General features: G+C 42.6%; 1 protein-coding gene across 4 annotated transcripts; it reads left to right on the forward strand.

Moving 5' to 3' along the window:
* Positions 1-4,556: 4,556 nt before the first annotated feature.
* nrbp2b (nuclear receptor binding protein 2b) lies at positions 4,557-15,517 on the forward strand. Of its 4 annotated transcripts, none has more exons than XM_049749445.2 (18): positions 4,557-5,142; positions 10,814-10,936; positions 11,026-11,127; positions 11,205-11,294; positions 11,397-11,437; positions 11,513-11,607; positions 11,680-11,703; positions 11,777-11,863; positions 11,944-11,999; positions 12,066-12,161; positions 12,286-12,418; positions 12,486-12,588; positions 12,673-12,723; positions 12,789-12,924; positions 13,008-13,082; positions 13,187-13,250; positions 13,328-13,383; positions 13,679-15,517. In XM_049749445.2, exons 1-18 carry the CDS (start codon positions 5,023-5,025, stop codon positions 13,763-13,765), a joined length of 1,539 nt encoding a protein of 512 aa, XP_049605402.1. In that variant the 5' UTR covers positions 4,557-5,022; the 3' UTR covers positions 13,766-15,517. The 4 variants fall into 4 exon arrangements, with proteins under 4 accessions (XP_049605402.1, XP_049605404.1, XP_049605406.1 ...); XM_049749447.2 differs by having other exon boundaries at positions 13,205-13,250; XM_049749449.2 differs by having other exon boundaries at positions 13,008-13,061; positions 13,205-13,250.
* Positions 15,518-15,759: the final 242 nt, after the last annotated feature.

Raw genomic sequence — 15,759 nt, forward strand, 5'->3', positions numbered from 1 at the left:
TTTACTGTCAAAATATCAAAAAGGAATCCATCAATTCTATCATGTGTTAGCGTCAAATCATTTAATAGTCAAACTACACCTCAACTAACTTGTAATACTGCTTGTCGTCTTCCAGGGGGCGCTAATGACGACCATATAGGTTTTTTTTTTAACCAAATAGAAGAATCAAACTACGTTTAGGGTTGAAACACAATGCACTTTATATGCTTTATTTACTTTACTTTTTTTTTTTAAATGAACGAATACAGTATCTACTGTATTTGCACCACCACCCCAACACACATTTCTTTTCATTGCATTCTTCCACTCAGGCCGGTTTTGACGTGGTTTTCATCTACCACCACTTCTACCTGAAGGCCACCAGATGCCCCAAAGGAATCACGGATCCGACGGGTTGCAGTTTCAGGAACGACGTTGTGAGTGAAACACCAAAACCAAAATGTGTAACCTGTTAATCTGGGTAACTTGTTCTTACCTGTTTTTTGGTGGGGGGGGGGGGGGGCTGGGTTTGCAGCCCATGATCGACTGCGCCATTTGCTACAAAACCTTCCGGGGAGACATCGAGCCGGAGCCCAAACCTTACCTCAATTGTCTCCATAAGCCTTCCGTCACCCCGGTGGGTTACCTAGTGGATTACTCACTGCCAGTTGCACTTACTAAACAGTTTCTTGTTTTTTTCTTTGTGCATCAGGAGATGCGAGTTAATCGAATGGAGCATTGCAATAGGTTGGCATACAGCAACGGAGCCACTAACCTTCTGGCCTCCACCGGAACAAAATAATACCACGGGACTCCACACGAGGGGCTAATGAGCAATGGCTATCAGAAATGAGACGTGAACCAAAGAAAAAGAAAAAAAAGGGAAAAAAACAAAATCATGTTTTGATCTGTGCCCGGTGAGTGGTGTTAGGAGCTGATCCAACCCAGAGCGAAAGCATCAAACAGCCTCTAATTATAAGCCGGCGCCCCGGTGGGTCACATCAAATCCACGTTGTGAAACAGGATTTGTGCCATTTGTCGCCTCTGAAGCACCGATGACAATCATTACATGTGACATGTTTTAGTTGATTATTTTGAAGAAAAAAAGAAGCGCCCGTCTGTGTTTTTTTTTCAATGAAGAAAAATAACAGTCCATATTTTACATTATAAAAACAGAAATGTAAAGAACGAAATCATTTTGTAATATTTTGCTTCTACTCCAGAGACATAATGCTGCTTCTCAACAGTAACAGTTGTTCTTTGCAGATGAATAGGAATATATGCATGTGAGTATTTTTATATCATCTATCTAACACATATGTTATTCAAACACACTTCCAATACATTGTCAGAAATTGAAAAATGATAACAGTACTTTGAAAAAATTAGGTTATTTTACTCATACCGTTAATTTCCATATACCTCCATAAATCTGGAAAGCGCTCACCAAGACCTTGTATTCAATACCTTTGAACCAAGATCAAATCGATACAGTACTTTGTCGCAAGCCATAAAAGGATTTGTTGTGATCGAGCTAACAGACAGACATAGAAGGTTGTTGGCCCCTTTGATTCAACGACCCAAATGTTTTGTATAATGGACCATGAATGCTTCACTCCCTCTGATTGCGTTTCTAAATAGTTTGGAAGCATCTTTATCATATATGCTGGACTCCAAGTATTAGTAATCCAAGTGTGTCATAACCAAAGCGTTTGTCTTGCAGCTGCATGTTTTCTGAGCCTGTTTTTGTCAAAACTTGCACCAAGCCCCCCTGGGGAGAATGGGGGTGGTGGGTTTCCAGGAAGAGGGAGGGAAAAAAATGTTGGCATGGGAGCCGCTCTGTCGAGTCCAGGGCTTATTTTGACCCAGCAGACAGACACAAAAGGTTGTTCACCCCTCAGTGTACTCAGTTGCGCTCTCCATTAAGATGGCGGTGGTTTTGTTGCTGCTGGCCTGCGTTGGGGGAGCCGTGTGGGGGTCGGCCCAAGCCCAAAACGCTTACAACCTGCTCCCGGCGGACTACAAGAAAAGCGTGGACCTGGCCTTGATGCATCTCAACTCTCATGCGGGCGTGCATCACCATTTTCGCTTCCTGAGGAGTCTGGAAAAATCGGATGCCGAGGTAACATTCAGGGGCCTCACTCTGGAAGACATCCTTGTTCAAACTAAAAAAAGAAAAGAAAAAAATATCTCGAGGCTCAAGAAGGGTAATTGTGTATCCTAATTTTTCATTCTGGTGTCACTTGGTTTGTAAATGACCAGTTTAACAGCCAGTTGCAAGTCTCTATCGGATACTTTAAAAAGCAAAGCTGGATGTACAAGGGTACCCTGAACGCAACACGAAAACATTTAGAAAGTCTGGCAGTTTGTTTCATGAACTAAATTCTTAAGTGCACGAGATCAACAACATGAAAACTAGAGCAATGACTGAGTTGCGGTGCATTCAGGGACCCTTGTTCATTTCAACATGAACTTCAAGTTTGGTTTCTTGACATTATAATCAATTAACTTCGAACCAAATGGTGAATCTCATTTGCAGTGTGGCTTTGATGTGAAATACTACTACCACCACTTTCAACTGAAGCCCACCCGTTGTACCAAAGGATCCAATTCCAGTAACCAGATATGTCCCTTCAGGAACGACAGAGTGAGTCCCTTATAATATCAATAATTTGAAATATATCATTCATCGTTTTAATTTCAAAATGTCATCACAGCCTCTCATGGACTGTGCGGTGTGCTACAAGACAGAGGTGGACCAGATCTTATCGGATCCCACCCCTTATGTTCACTGCATTCAGAGGCCAAGACTCACTCAGGTACATTTTTATAAAATACTTCTAAACATGACTAAGAAATTACCAATAGCAAGTCAAAGCCACCTCCGCTCAGATTTGTGGCAGTGACAAAAATAGAACCCCAAATATTTGAGAGTTGCTCCACCATTGAAAGTTGCTAAAATTGTTTTTCCTCTGAAATTTCAGGAGATGGTGACAACCAGGACGGAGCACTGCAAACAAATGAACTACAACACAGGAGGTCTGACACTTTTGGCGGTGCAAATGAATTAAAAGGCATCTAAAAACAAGAGCTTCAAAATTGACAACCTGAACAAGTGCCCGCTACATGCTCATCTTATTACATGTAAAACAGCTTTTATACGTCACTTGTAAGCCTTTTTTGTGTGCAAAATGTAAGATTGCTACTTTAAAAATAACATTTGTCCAATCAAAATGGCTGTCCGCTTAGAATTATGTTCACTTTTGCTTCATGACCACTTTTTCCTGTCTTGCATTACGATTTGTTATTGTACTTGAATATCATTTTCACATACAGTGGTGATACTTGTACATTGTACTTTTATTTTCTGCAAACAGACATCATAAATGACACTCAAAAATATGCACGTTCAGCCCTACTCTAATATTTGCCTTCTTCTTATTCACACATCATTATTCTCCTGGCCTTGTCATTCTTGAGGCGCCATTTTGCACCCCCACCGATGCCCATATTGTGCAGCCTTGGTCAAGAGCGAATCTCATTAACGGAAGTCTGGCAAAGTGGGGCCTCCCTAAATATAAGTAGAGGTGCTAAATATAGAGGGAGCGTGATTACAACACGCGTGTGTGATTACAGTTCACTAACCAATAAGAATCTGCAGCATTCGGTTGCAACCACAGTGGTAAACAAATTGTAAAAGTTGCATGACTGGTGGTAATAAAAAGTAGCAATGACAGTAAAAATTTCACACAGCGGCTCTACATGTAATACAAATCAATGAAATTTAATCACATGCAAAATATCAAGTGTATTTATTTCAATAAAGAAATATAGGTAAAAAAAACAAATAATTAGATGTTATATAAACTTTTTTACATTGCTACATTAATTGAAATAAAAACCTAAATAAATGTTTAAATAAATACGACGTCAAAGGCAATAAAAAAGGAACAAACACTATAGTAGGCCAACATTAATTACAGTAGACTGTTCTGCCATAGGTAGGTGCCTTTCCCCAAAAAACCACTAGAGGTCAGTATGGTGTCGTACCAGCCTCATCTTAATTCAACCTATTACCGTAATGCTCCTAAATTGGTCTCACCAAAACATTTTTGGGTGAGCCAATGTAAATCATTTCATCATACTAAATGTCTCTCTTGTGAGTGGTGCATGGAATGACTTGACATGACACAAAGTGACCTTTTGCATTTTGGCATTCTCTACTTTTCAGCTCATTACAACAATTTGCCACCTCCCCAAATGTCTTTATTTACCTAAACCACTTTCCATTTAGCCATTTTATTACGTTTTTGGGCTTGGCGGTACAAATCTAATCTCAATTTCGCGTGAAAAAATTTACTCTGATGATCTCTAATTATACTCCACAATGGTCCAAAACTAAAAAAGCAATATTTTATTTGCCCAACAGCAAAATGGCAGGGTATGTGATAATTCATTCCTGCCTCAAAAGTACCCGTATGTTTGTCTTTGGCTTTCCAGGTGCTCTCGGGCAGCTAACATTTTGCAAGGTCTCTGTGTGTGTACCGTTACGGTAAATGTGCTCCAATCGACGCTCCTTGTTTAAGCTTTTGACGCCAGCGGCTCACACACTCACGCACACACACTCCTCCACTCGGAGTAAGACGCGGAACACTAACCCTCGTCCCTAAAACCCGGCCAATCATGCGACTACCGCCTTCCCGTGGAAGCTCTGCACGTCCCCCAGCCTCGTTTGGACCATCTGGAAGCTAAGAAGCGAGTTTTCCCGATTTATTTCCTAGTTTAGCGCTCCTTCTTTCCAGTGTGTCTGCTGTTTTTTTGTCACCCACAAGGGGGTGTGGCGTCTATCCCAACCGGGAAGCTCGCTCTCAGCCTTTATCGACACCGACGGAGGTAGCGAAAAGTCGCCCGAGGCAAAGCGTCGTCCCGTGGGTCATCTTCTCATCCCCCACGAACACACGGAGGAGGTCGGAGGAGGGGGAGGAGGTTGGCCTCCTGGTGGAGTACGGGAGCTAAAATCTGTCAACAGTAGACGGCGTGAAGATGACGATGTCCGTCCCGGAGAGGAAATCGGGATCGGAGGGAAAGGAGGAGGAGAGCGAGGATGAGAGCGAGATCCTGGAAGAAAGCCCTTGTGGAAGATGGCAGAAGCGCAAAGAACAGGTTGGTTGCTTGATGGGGGTTTCAATATCTCGATTGGATTCAATGTTCGTTCGTGTATGTCTCCGTTGGTGTGTGTGCTGCGCGGCGCCCCGATCCCGCCGCAAAGCACGCTCCCCACCGGACACTTCATTAGGTACCCCTGCACTGTCTGAATACTAATGCCCAATTTTGAGTGACATTACCCTTTGGTATTTAACAATTTGTTTGTTATTGTGCTTGGAGGTTCCAGTGGTGGACAAACTGAGCAAAGCTTTTTGCAATATTTTGACTCTTTATACTTTTTACTGACACAAAATTGTCAACAGAATATTTATGTATTTAGAATCAACAGAATGTCCACCTCTAGATAGAAACAAACAAAATGAATACAAGTGCAAAATAAAAACATTTTAAGTCAATTGAAGACTAAATTGTGTTTGTGAAAACATGCACGCAGAATTTGATTTCCAACTCAAATTTGTCTCCCATGTTTTCAAAAAATGTGTAGCTTCAATTTGTTTCCGAATTGAAATGGTATTCAATATTGACTTTAAAACTTTAAAAAGCGATTTAGTTTTGAAAACATTTGCTTATGCATTAGGGTCTTGAAAGATTCATGACCACAAATTGGTCTATCGTTTTACAAATTGTGTTCAAACCTCAATCCAACAATAAGCGAGAACATGACTAAGCAAACAAGTCCTTTAAACAACAACGAGTTTGATTATCAGACAACAAGAGTGATGACCTTCTAGCACTCAGCGATTGTGCGTCGGGCACGGGGGCCCACAGCCGCTAGTGATAAAACCAAGCGTTTGTACGCGAAGGTTATCTCTGGCTCGCAGTCTTCTACCGGCACAACCTGACCTCGCACAGCCACGCTAGAAATGACGCTCGGCCTTTGCAACCCCACCCGAGTGTTGTTCCACCCATTGATTGCCCAACGTTCCATTAACCCTGACAGCTAACAGTACCAGACAGAGAAGAGTTGTGATGCATTAGCTAAACATGCTATTGCTGCTAATATTAGATTGACATCTTTGAGTCAAATAAAATCTTTCTCTGAAAACACATCGGATAATTGTCTTCAATGTTTATGAAAACTAAGGTGAATCCTTAGAAATGATCGTGCCCCATGAATTCTGCCTAGCAACTAGTGACAAAGTAAAAGAAGTAATAAGCTTCATCTCATCCACCAAGCTCACTGTAGCTCACATGCTAAATAAGTTAGTGTGTCAAAGTTCGCAGTATACGCCGCTTGATTTGCTACTGAGCTCGAGCATTTCAATAAACACGGGATCTCGTGGTTTGCTTTCCTTGCTGGCTCAATCCTCCTCATATCCTTCTTTTGAAGTAGTCACTCAGTTTGAACATAACGACACAGGAAATCAAGCACGGTTGAGTAAAAGTGACTCACACAGTTTGTCAAAATTGGATTTATTTTTTGCTTCATTTTTTTATGCTTTGTCTTTGTAAAGTTTTATTAAATTTAAATAAGCTGATTTGTGTAGTCAGGGGTGATATCTTGCTATGCGTTAGCATTTTAGCACCAGTTGTTTGGAACCTCCATTTTGTGGAGTTCAAAGTTTAAAAATTTTACAGAACAAGCCCAGCTCGCAATAAATCTTACGCCAAGGGGAGTCACCGACTTGCAACAGGAATTTCAATAGAAATGTTGTACGATGTGAGCAGAAATTGCGATTTTGCTGGCTTTGCATTCGGACTTTGAATGTATTGCTGTCGCAAAGTTTCTCGCGCTTGGCCATCAATCAGGGTGATAACGTTGCTTTTCAGTCTTTGGCTTTGTTAATACAGACGGGCATTGTTTTCCAAGAACAGTACTTGCTCTCATGGTACACATTTAGACTTGTGAAACTGGTCTCCTCACCCACCTACTCCCATTATGGCAGTATTCAGCTCCAGTCCATTTGATTGCGAGCCATCTCAATGATGCAACCAAGACTTTCTGAGTGTTGTTGCAGTAACAACCTAATAGGATGCCAGGGAAGTGCTGAAACGCGTCCAGGAAGTAGTCGGCAGTCAGTCGGAATTGACTGCTGCAGCTCCGTCTTGTCTCTGGAGAGGATAAGCACTATAAACCTCTTAGGTGGAGTGTCGGCTTTGAGAGCATGAACGAAGAGAAACGGCACTTCACAGCAAATTGGAACATTATATTTGACGTTTTGTTAGACTTCTTTAACTCTTGTTTTTTTTGTTGGAAAGCTGCACTGCAGTAAGGTTGCCAAGGCCAAGGGAAAGTCACACTCTTTGTCTTTTGAAAGATTTTTTTTTTTTAATGCAGCCTGGCTCCAAGAACAGAGTCAATTGCGCAAATGCACCAGTTTAGGCAAGAAAAACAAAAACACGCCTGCTTGTTTTCCCGGGAACATGGAAACTGCTAGCTAAAAAAAAGGCCAATCGGTAAAGCGCTCGTACTCCTCCTCTTGCAGCATTGTGGGGGAGGCACTTCATAAACTGCAAACACGGGGAAAGTGATCGTAATGAGAACAAAATACCTTTCACATGGACGGAATGGTGACGAGTAAAAAGGTGGCTTTGGAAGGCTGCCTGAAAGGCTATGCTAATTTCTGTTAGCTGTTAGCTTTCACATTATTATTATGATTATTATATAATATAATATTTCATTTTACAGACCCTTTCTGGCACTTAAGGTCACCTTACATAGAGTAAAATAAAACCATATCGCAATAAAACAATAAAATCAGGAGATAGTACGAAATAAATGTAAACAAGTGTTAGCATTAAGCTAACACCTTGGTTTGCTTTGCTATGTTGCTCAGGAGGTGAGCAATTCACAGATTGTCATCGTTCCCCGATTCGATATCGGTGCCTTTCACACGGAACAGTGCCTTGGGCCTACTATCAAGGGCTCTTATCAGTTGGACAATAATAAACAGCAGGGCTTGGTCTGCCTGTGCAAGTTGAAGGGTGTGGCTAACTCACGGCGTTCCGGATGAGAGATGAAAGAGTAGGAATGTTTCATGTGGTCATTATAGTCAGCAAAAATGTTCACAGTAATAATAGCACCATATTACTGAAAGTAATCGAATCAAGGATATGCTCATGGGACCAGCACGTCAGATTTTTAGCTACAATTTTGCAGTCTAATGAGGGCCTCAGTTCAAGCGGTGCAAAAGTGTTCAAGACATCTGAGCTGGCGTAAAATGTCGCGCAACTTGCTTTTCCGCGCATTAAAAAAACGAGTACTGATTTGAAGTCGATACATGTCTGCATGAGCACCTCCGTCCTGCAGGCAGATGGGAGGGAGATCAAAGCTGGCAAAGGGTGACATGTCTTATGTAATACTCCACACTCGCTATGCTCGTCACGGCTCGGGCGGCTTGGGTGCCGCGCCGGCCTTCATCACGGCTGTCTCGCTCGACCGCTTTCCCAGACTCTTTGAGAAACCAAGATGTGTGATATGATGTGATAATACGCTTTGTGACACCTATGACCTTGTCCATAATTTTTTTTAAACCAGGTTTGGGAATTTTAATATTTCATGTCCTTTTGACCGAAGCGCTACATCATTATTCATCACCCACACACACATTCTGCGTTTGACAGCGAGCCGCCCATGTGACAGCTTTGGGCGAGAGACATACAGACAGACAGACAGACAGAGAGAGAGAGAGCAAGCGAGAGGGTGATGGAGGCAAAGGTCAGCAGACGGTCAGTGGCTCAGGCCACCGGCGATTACAGGCTCCGTCTGTCTTCATCTCCTCGTTATCTCGTCGCCACTACGAGTACTTGGCTTTTACTATCCATTGATGAGTTTGTGCGATTGAAATGAATTGACTTTTTCTGGAATTTTTCCTTCCAGCTTTTTACTTTTACTTCGTCAGCATTGCTGCCAAAACGAAGGAAATAAATAAACAGAGGCTTCAAGAACACGCTGACATTCCAGCTCGCACAAACTCAAGCTGGATTTTCAAATCGTTTCAAGCTCGGCGGCTTTCGTTTTTTTGCCCTCGAGTGCTGAATCTAATTTGCATAAAAAGTCTGAGTCAGCAAAAAATTTGAAAAAACAAGCAAAGACAAGCGATACTGGTTGTTATACTTTTATTTTTCTATATTTTATTTTAATATTAGTTTTTATATAAATTGTTTTTATATAAATTACTGCATATGTTTGATACCACTTTTTTGTTCTGACCGATACCAGTACAAGTATTCACTCTTTGCGTGCTCACCGATACCAAGTACCGATACCTTTAGTAGTTTTTAGTTATAACATTTCATTTAACACAATGAGAAGAAAAACAACTTTCTTTCCAAACTTCAGAACACGAGTCGGTGTTCTTACATGACTTCGGTGCCTTCTACCGCCTCCCTTACGCCAGCCAATCAGAGGGCAGAACCCCGGGTTGCTTGTTTAGCACTCGAGCGTGACCATGCAACGGCCGCAGCTCTACCACCAAGTGTTTCTTAACACGATTCGAGGCTGGCAGCCTGTCAAGGGAAGGAATTCCCACTGCGGTTTGCCAGCCCACATCTCGATCTGTAATCAAAAAATCACATTACCATCTCCCACTGAGTGGATGGAGATAGAGATCATTCTTGATGATATCATATGATACTACGACTGGAACTAGACAGTACTTGATTTAAGAGGCGACAGGCAGAGAGCAAAATGATCGAAGACAACAACAGCTGGTGAGACCTTTTAGTGACACCAACACCAGTTCTGGAACCTGTCTAGCACGCTTTGTATGTATTGTAAACTCTTATGCAATTTTGGAAAGTTCAAATACCCCCCCCCCCCCCCCCCCCCCCCTTCTCTGGTGAATTCAACGCTTCTTCCTACCCTACGAACCACCTCCGATTTTCTTGGAAATCAATTCCCTAATCTTTCCATAATCCTTCTCGCAAACGTAACCTCCTTCGTGGAAATAATGAGGGTCTTAAAAGCAGATTTTAGTGGCGGCCGCGGTCAGCCGGTTGGGCCCCCGGCCCGAACAATGGTCCCCCTGTGGCGCTGCAAACTGAAAGCTGTTTCATGTCCACGCGTCTGCGGTGACGCGGCGAAGGGCGCGCTCGTCGCCCTCTATCAATGGCCAGCATTTAGCGCTATCGGCGGCTGGAGGAAGAGAGAGAGACGTCGGAATAATTTAGCGCCAAGGGGGAGTCGTTTTAGTCCAGAAGAGCAACCAAAATAAAAAACTGCACAAACAAACAATTTTTATTTCTTCTCATAAACAAAAGAAAAAAACAATCCACTCGCTGTGAATGGATTATATTGAGTTTTCAACAGATGTTATCGTTCCAGTGGGGAGAGAGAGCGCATGTGCATGTCTTATCTTCTCGGCTATGCTTTTTTGTTGTTGTTCTTGTTGAGTAATCACGAGATCAAATCCGTTGCTACTTTGGTCTTTCAGGGTTTGGCTTGAAGGCACATACTGTCGGTCTGTGGTTATTTATTTTTTTATTTCACCAAAGAGATTTATAGTGCGTGAAATGTATTAGTTTTAAAAGTGATTATGTGGGTTTTTAACACGTTGTGCGCTAGTCATCATTTTTATAGCCTGCAACTTGACAATTTTCTCAGCAATCGGCTTTATAACGCTCCAATCCACTAGGGGGCAGTATATTTCCTGAGAGGAGACTCTGCTGTAACAATTTTTTTTTATTTTATTTTATTTATTTTTTTCCCTGTCTCGGCCTCTTGCAGGTGAGCCAAGGCAACGTCCCAGGTGTAGAAAGTGCCTCCCTTGCCATGGACACAGAAGAAGGAGTGGAGGTGGTGTGGAACGAGGTGCTTTTCTCCGACAAGAAGGTCTTCAAAGCTCAGGAGGTACGCAGACTTAAAATATTTCTACTGATCATTTTCTAGTTGTTTTTCATAACATTTCTGGTCTCTTTTTTGTCATTTTTGTGGTATAGGAGAAGATCAAGGAGATGTTTGAGAACCTAATGCAGGTGGAGCACCCTAACATTGTCAAGTTCCACAAGTACTGGCTTGATATGAAGGAAAGTCAGGCTCGGGTATGTTTTGACCTTTTCTGTGGACATTTGTGTATGTGTGAGCACCTCATGTTTGCTTACGTTACCGCCATGGACAGGTCATCTTCATCACCGAATACATGTCGTCGGGCAGCCTCAAGCAGTTTCTGAAGAAAACCAAAAAGAACCACAAGACCATGAACGTAAAGGTCGCTATTTCTCGGCTTAATCAATCACAATTAGTCTGCGTAGAAAAAAAATGAACTTATCAATAATGCGTCTTAGTTGAAAAATTGTGTTTTGTGCTTCAGGCCTGGAAAAGGTGGTGCACGCAGATCCTCTCTGCCCTCAGGTACTGTTTGATGACTTTTTTACAGCCCTGCTGCAACTGCGGCTCTTTTATTTATGTGACTTGCCCCCCTTGCAGTTACCTGCACTCCTGCGATCCGCCAATCATCCACGGCAACTTGACGTGCGACACCATCTTCATCCAGCACAACGGACTCATCAAGATCGGCTCAGGTGTGATCCCCCGCCAGGCATTCCGTGCTAGTACAGAAAAATAATTCATCTTTTGTCATCTTCTCTCCGCAGTGTGGCATCGGCTCTTTGTTAATGGTAAGTCCATTTGTTTACTTTCATCTCCGAGGTTATTACCCACATCATCGTCTTGTTTCTCTCCACTCGCCAGTTTTCCCTGACGCCAACGTCCAGGGAAAGGGGAGGCAACACCGTGGCGAGCAGAGGAATCTTCATTTTTTTGCACCAGAATATGGCGGTATGTTCACTAACTCAAACATGAACTGCTTGATGTTTCCTGCGTGTCTCCACCCACTTCCATGTCTTTTTTTTCGCCAGCCGGCGAAGATGACTATGCCATCGACATCTTCTCCTTCGGCATCTGCGCTCTGGAGGTGAGAACCACTGCATGCATGAGTGCCCTCGTGTGTGTGCGTTGACAGGCAATGTGTCACCCCTAGATGGCAGTGTTGGAGATCCAGGCTAACGGAGATGTGGCCGTCTCCAAGGAGGCCATCGTCAACGCGGGCCAATCCCTGGAGGACCCTCTCATGAGAGTATGAGCCACATTGTTTGCACTCACCTGCTGTTTACACTCACTTGCTAAACAAACAATGTTGCGTTAGCATAAATTGGAAGTCAGATGTTAGCAATCAAAATGGATGTCATCTCTATTCGCAGGAGTTTACGCAGTCGTGTTTGCACCCCGACGCCAAGCTCCGTCCGACCGCTCACGACCTCCTCTTCCACCGCGTCCTGTTTGAGGTGCACTCCCTTAAACTGTTGGCCGCCCACTGCCTCATCAGCAACCAGTGTGAGTTTCTCTCTCAGCAGCTTAAGGGAGTAATTCAATGGAAAATTGAAAACATTTGGCTTTATAGACTTGCTTCCCGAGAACTGCGTGGAAGAGAGGACCAAGTCCTTCGACCCGAACGCCGTCATGGCTGAGATTAAGCACGAAGACAGGCTCGGTGTTCAACTAAAGTAATTTTTATTTTTAAGTCTTTTCTTTTTTGGTAACCCATAAATATTAAATGCTGAACTAGGCTGGCTTTTTATATCCCACAGGTACTCCCACGTGTCCCCTTTGGAGCTGGACAAGTTTCTGGAGGACGTCAAGTAAGTACACCGTCATTAACACCACCAGACGCATTCGCTGAGATGCTTATCACGTTGTCCATCAGGAACGGGATTTACCCCTTGATGAACTTCGCCTCGTCCCGGCCCCACCCCGTCCCCCGCGCCCTCTCCTTGTCTCAGGAGCAGGTGGAGACGGTCAAGACGCCCACGCCGGAGCCGCAGGAGACCGAGAGCAGGAAGGTTTGCCCTTTGCATATTACCGGTGGCATTTTTTAGCTTGAAAAATTATTTTTACATATGTCAAACATCATGTGTGTTATTAGGTCATCCAGATGCACTGCAACTTGGAGTCGAATGAGGAAGGGACCAAAACTCATGTGAGTCACGTTGTACATCAGGTACATTCCTGTAAGGCTCTTCTTATTGGGCTCCATCTTACAACAAATCTTTTTTTTTTTTTTTTTAAATATCTAATATTTAGAATCTTTTATCTTTACTCCAGCTTTCTTTATTTCTCAAGATGGACGACAAACTTCACCGCCAGCTTAGCTGTGACATCCTCCCCAGTAGGTTTACCACCCGACGCGAATGCTGCTTTCTCATTGGCTCGCTGTGTTTTGATGATGTCATGTATACCTTTCAGCCGACACATCCAAAGACCTCGCCAGCGAACTAGTTCACTACGCCTTCATAAATGAGGTACGCTATGTTTATTGTAGAATGGAAATTCAGGAAATGTGACCTATGAAAGAAATCTTTTTGAAAGGCCAAAATAAACAACTGACATCACATAGTTGCATTAGCAACATTAGCATTGAGCTAAAATGCCTTTTCCAAGCCAAAGCTTGGTGCCACTTTAATTGGGCTATATTTGTACACAAATAAATGTTTAAACTGCTGTCCATAATCTTCTCTTATTCCAGAATTATACATAAAATAAATACATTAAAAATTAATTATACGAATGTACGTTCTTGTTCCTTTTGTCACTAAGGAGGACATTGAGAAGGTGGCCGGGTTCCTGGAGGACGCCATCAAGCGACACCGGCTACGAGCTCTGGCTTCTGGGAGCACGCACTGAGAGGAAGTCACAGCAGCTCCAGGACGGATGGCAATCAGGGCCTTTGAGGGGCCTTTTACAGCGGCCGACAGCTGGAAACAGAGGAAGCTGCAGCAACACTGAGGGATGTGATGAAACCCAAAGGAGGCTCAAGGAAGACGTCACGGTGACCGGCAGAAAAGGGAAAAGGAGGACCGGGTGTGACGGTTGCGTTGGGATCGATTCCCTCCGAAGGGCGCGTTTGCCTTTAAACGTGTCAGTTCCGTGCCGGATGCCACCATTCTCAACATCCAGCCATCTTGTTGTCAAACGAAAGTTTTACTACGCGCCATTTTTGCACTCAAGTGTCCACCATGGCCAATCTCCCTTTTTTTGAAGTACTCCATCCATCATGCGCTGTTAACAGTCATTCACCGTGGACTTATTTATTATCGCGAAGCAACGCACAAGGTTGTCATGTCGATTTGCGCTCGCTAATATTTCTCACACTGCATTTCCTTTTAGCCTGCAGTGCTCTTAAGGGCTTTTCCCCTCTAAAATTGTTTTCAGTGCCAAAGAATTGTTGCAAAGTGCCTGATATGGCAACTAAACATGAACATTTTAAGACTAATAAACTAATTGGGAAAGGGTGACATTGAAGTGCATCTTAAAAAAAAAAAGGTAGACCTCAATTCACTACTCCCTGCTAATCCAACAATAATTGACACTGTGACTAAAAAGGTCCAAAATTGCCGATAGATGCCACAAGATGGTGGAAAAGCACAACTTTTCTATTTGAAATGGCTAAGAGTTCCTCCCCTGATGTGAATGTGCAAATGAACTTCAACTTGCCTCTTGTGCGTTGGATGTAAATATCATTTGGAGTCACTGACACTTAAAATCATGATTATTTGCTCACCAGTGTAATTCTTTTGCTTTATTTTTCTGTTGCCCTGTTTGTTTTGTTTGATTTCATTGAGAAATGAGAATCTGTCCAAATTTTTATTCAGTTTTTTGTAGTAGCTGAATCAGTACAGTACTGCTATATGCATAATATTTACATATTATTATTATTATTATTATTGGAGCCCACTTGCATTCATTGTTTCTTCTTCCAACAAACAAATTGTGTCCTGAATATGTTTATTTGATGTCCCCTCGAAACTATTCCTATAGTGAATACTTGGAAAGTTAGGAAGAAAAAAAAAACATCAGTTACATCAATTAACATCAATTTTGGTGGACAACACACAAAAAAAGTCTGTGACCAAATTAAACAGGAAGTTGTCCATTTTAGTTTGAAGTAGCCATTTCAGATGAACTTCGATGTGAAAGGGGCCTGGTTGAAAAGAATAATTAGCCCCCAACACCAGTTTTATCCATCGACATGAAATTTGGTGAAGATATGGTTGTAAATTGCCTCCACTGGTTTTGTCTTTGTTCTGTCAATTCCAAATTTAATAACAGACTGTACAGTGACTGTTTTGGGTTTTACTTTGTCTATCGCTGCAGATGGTTACCCAGAACCTTCCATACAGGCTGTGCAGTATACTATTTCTATGTGGCTTTTAGTTTACGAAGGATCCTACTCCAATGTGAAAGCTCTTGCTCTTCTACCATCTTGTAAGCTGCATGTTTGCATACATGGTACAATAATTGAAGAAAAACATTCACATTAGTCTTATCAGACAAGACTGTTGAATGAAACTTGCCTTTGGATGTGCTCTACTTAATTAAGCATTTGTAATATATTGTAGCAATGGCCGATAAATAAACTTGTGACATGTTCAGTGAGTCTGGAGTTATACATGAAGGATCTAAAGATGTTAGAACAAAAAAAAACTACACTGGCGTGATGGATGAAAGGAAGGCAGCAGGTGTAAGAAGGCAGAAAACTGCAAAGAACGTGTAGTATTAAGGATCTAAAAGTAAAAAGGGAGAAGGTAGGAAACCAGGAAAGTAGGATTCGGCAACGTTGCAATAATCTAAGCAGGGTGGAAAAGAAGGTGGTCAGGTTTCTGTGTGGCGCACTGGCG

The sequence above is a fragment of the Syngnathus scovelli genome, chromosome 18, assembly GCF_024217435.2.
Source record: "Syngnathus scovelli strain Florida chromosome 18, RoL_Ssco_1.2, whole genome shotgun sequence".
Classification (NCBI taxonomy): domain Eukaryota; kingdom Metazoa; phylum Chordata; class Actinopteri; order Syngnathiformes; family Syngnathidae; genus Syngnathus; species Syngnathus scovelli.

Bases quoted from the DNA above. Each gene is read 5' to 3' on its own strand.
- nrbp2b (XM_049749445.2), top strand. From the start codon at position 5,023: ATGACGATGTCCGTCCCGGAGAGGAAATCGGGATCGGAGGGAAAGGAG. The intron at 11,295-11,396 runs GTCGCTATTTCT...TTTGTGCTTCAG, and splicing joins ACAAGACCATGAACGTAAAG to GCCTGGAAAAGGTGGTGCAC. The intron at 13,083-13,186 runs GTACATTCCTGT...TCTTTACTCCAG, and splicing joins TGAGTCACGTTGTACATCAG to CTTTCTTTATTTCTCAAGAT.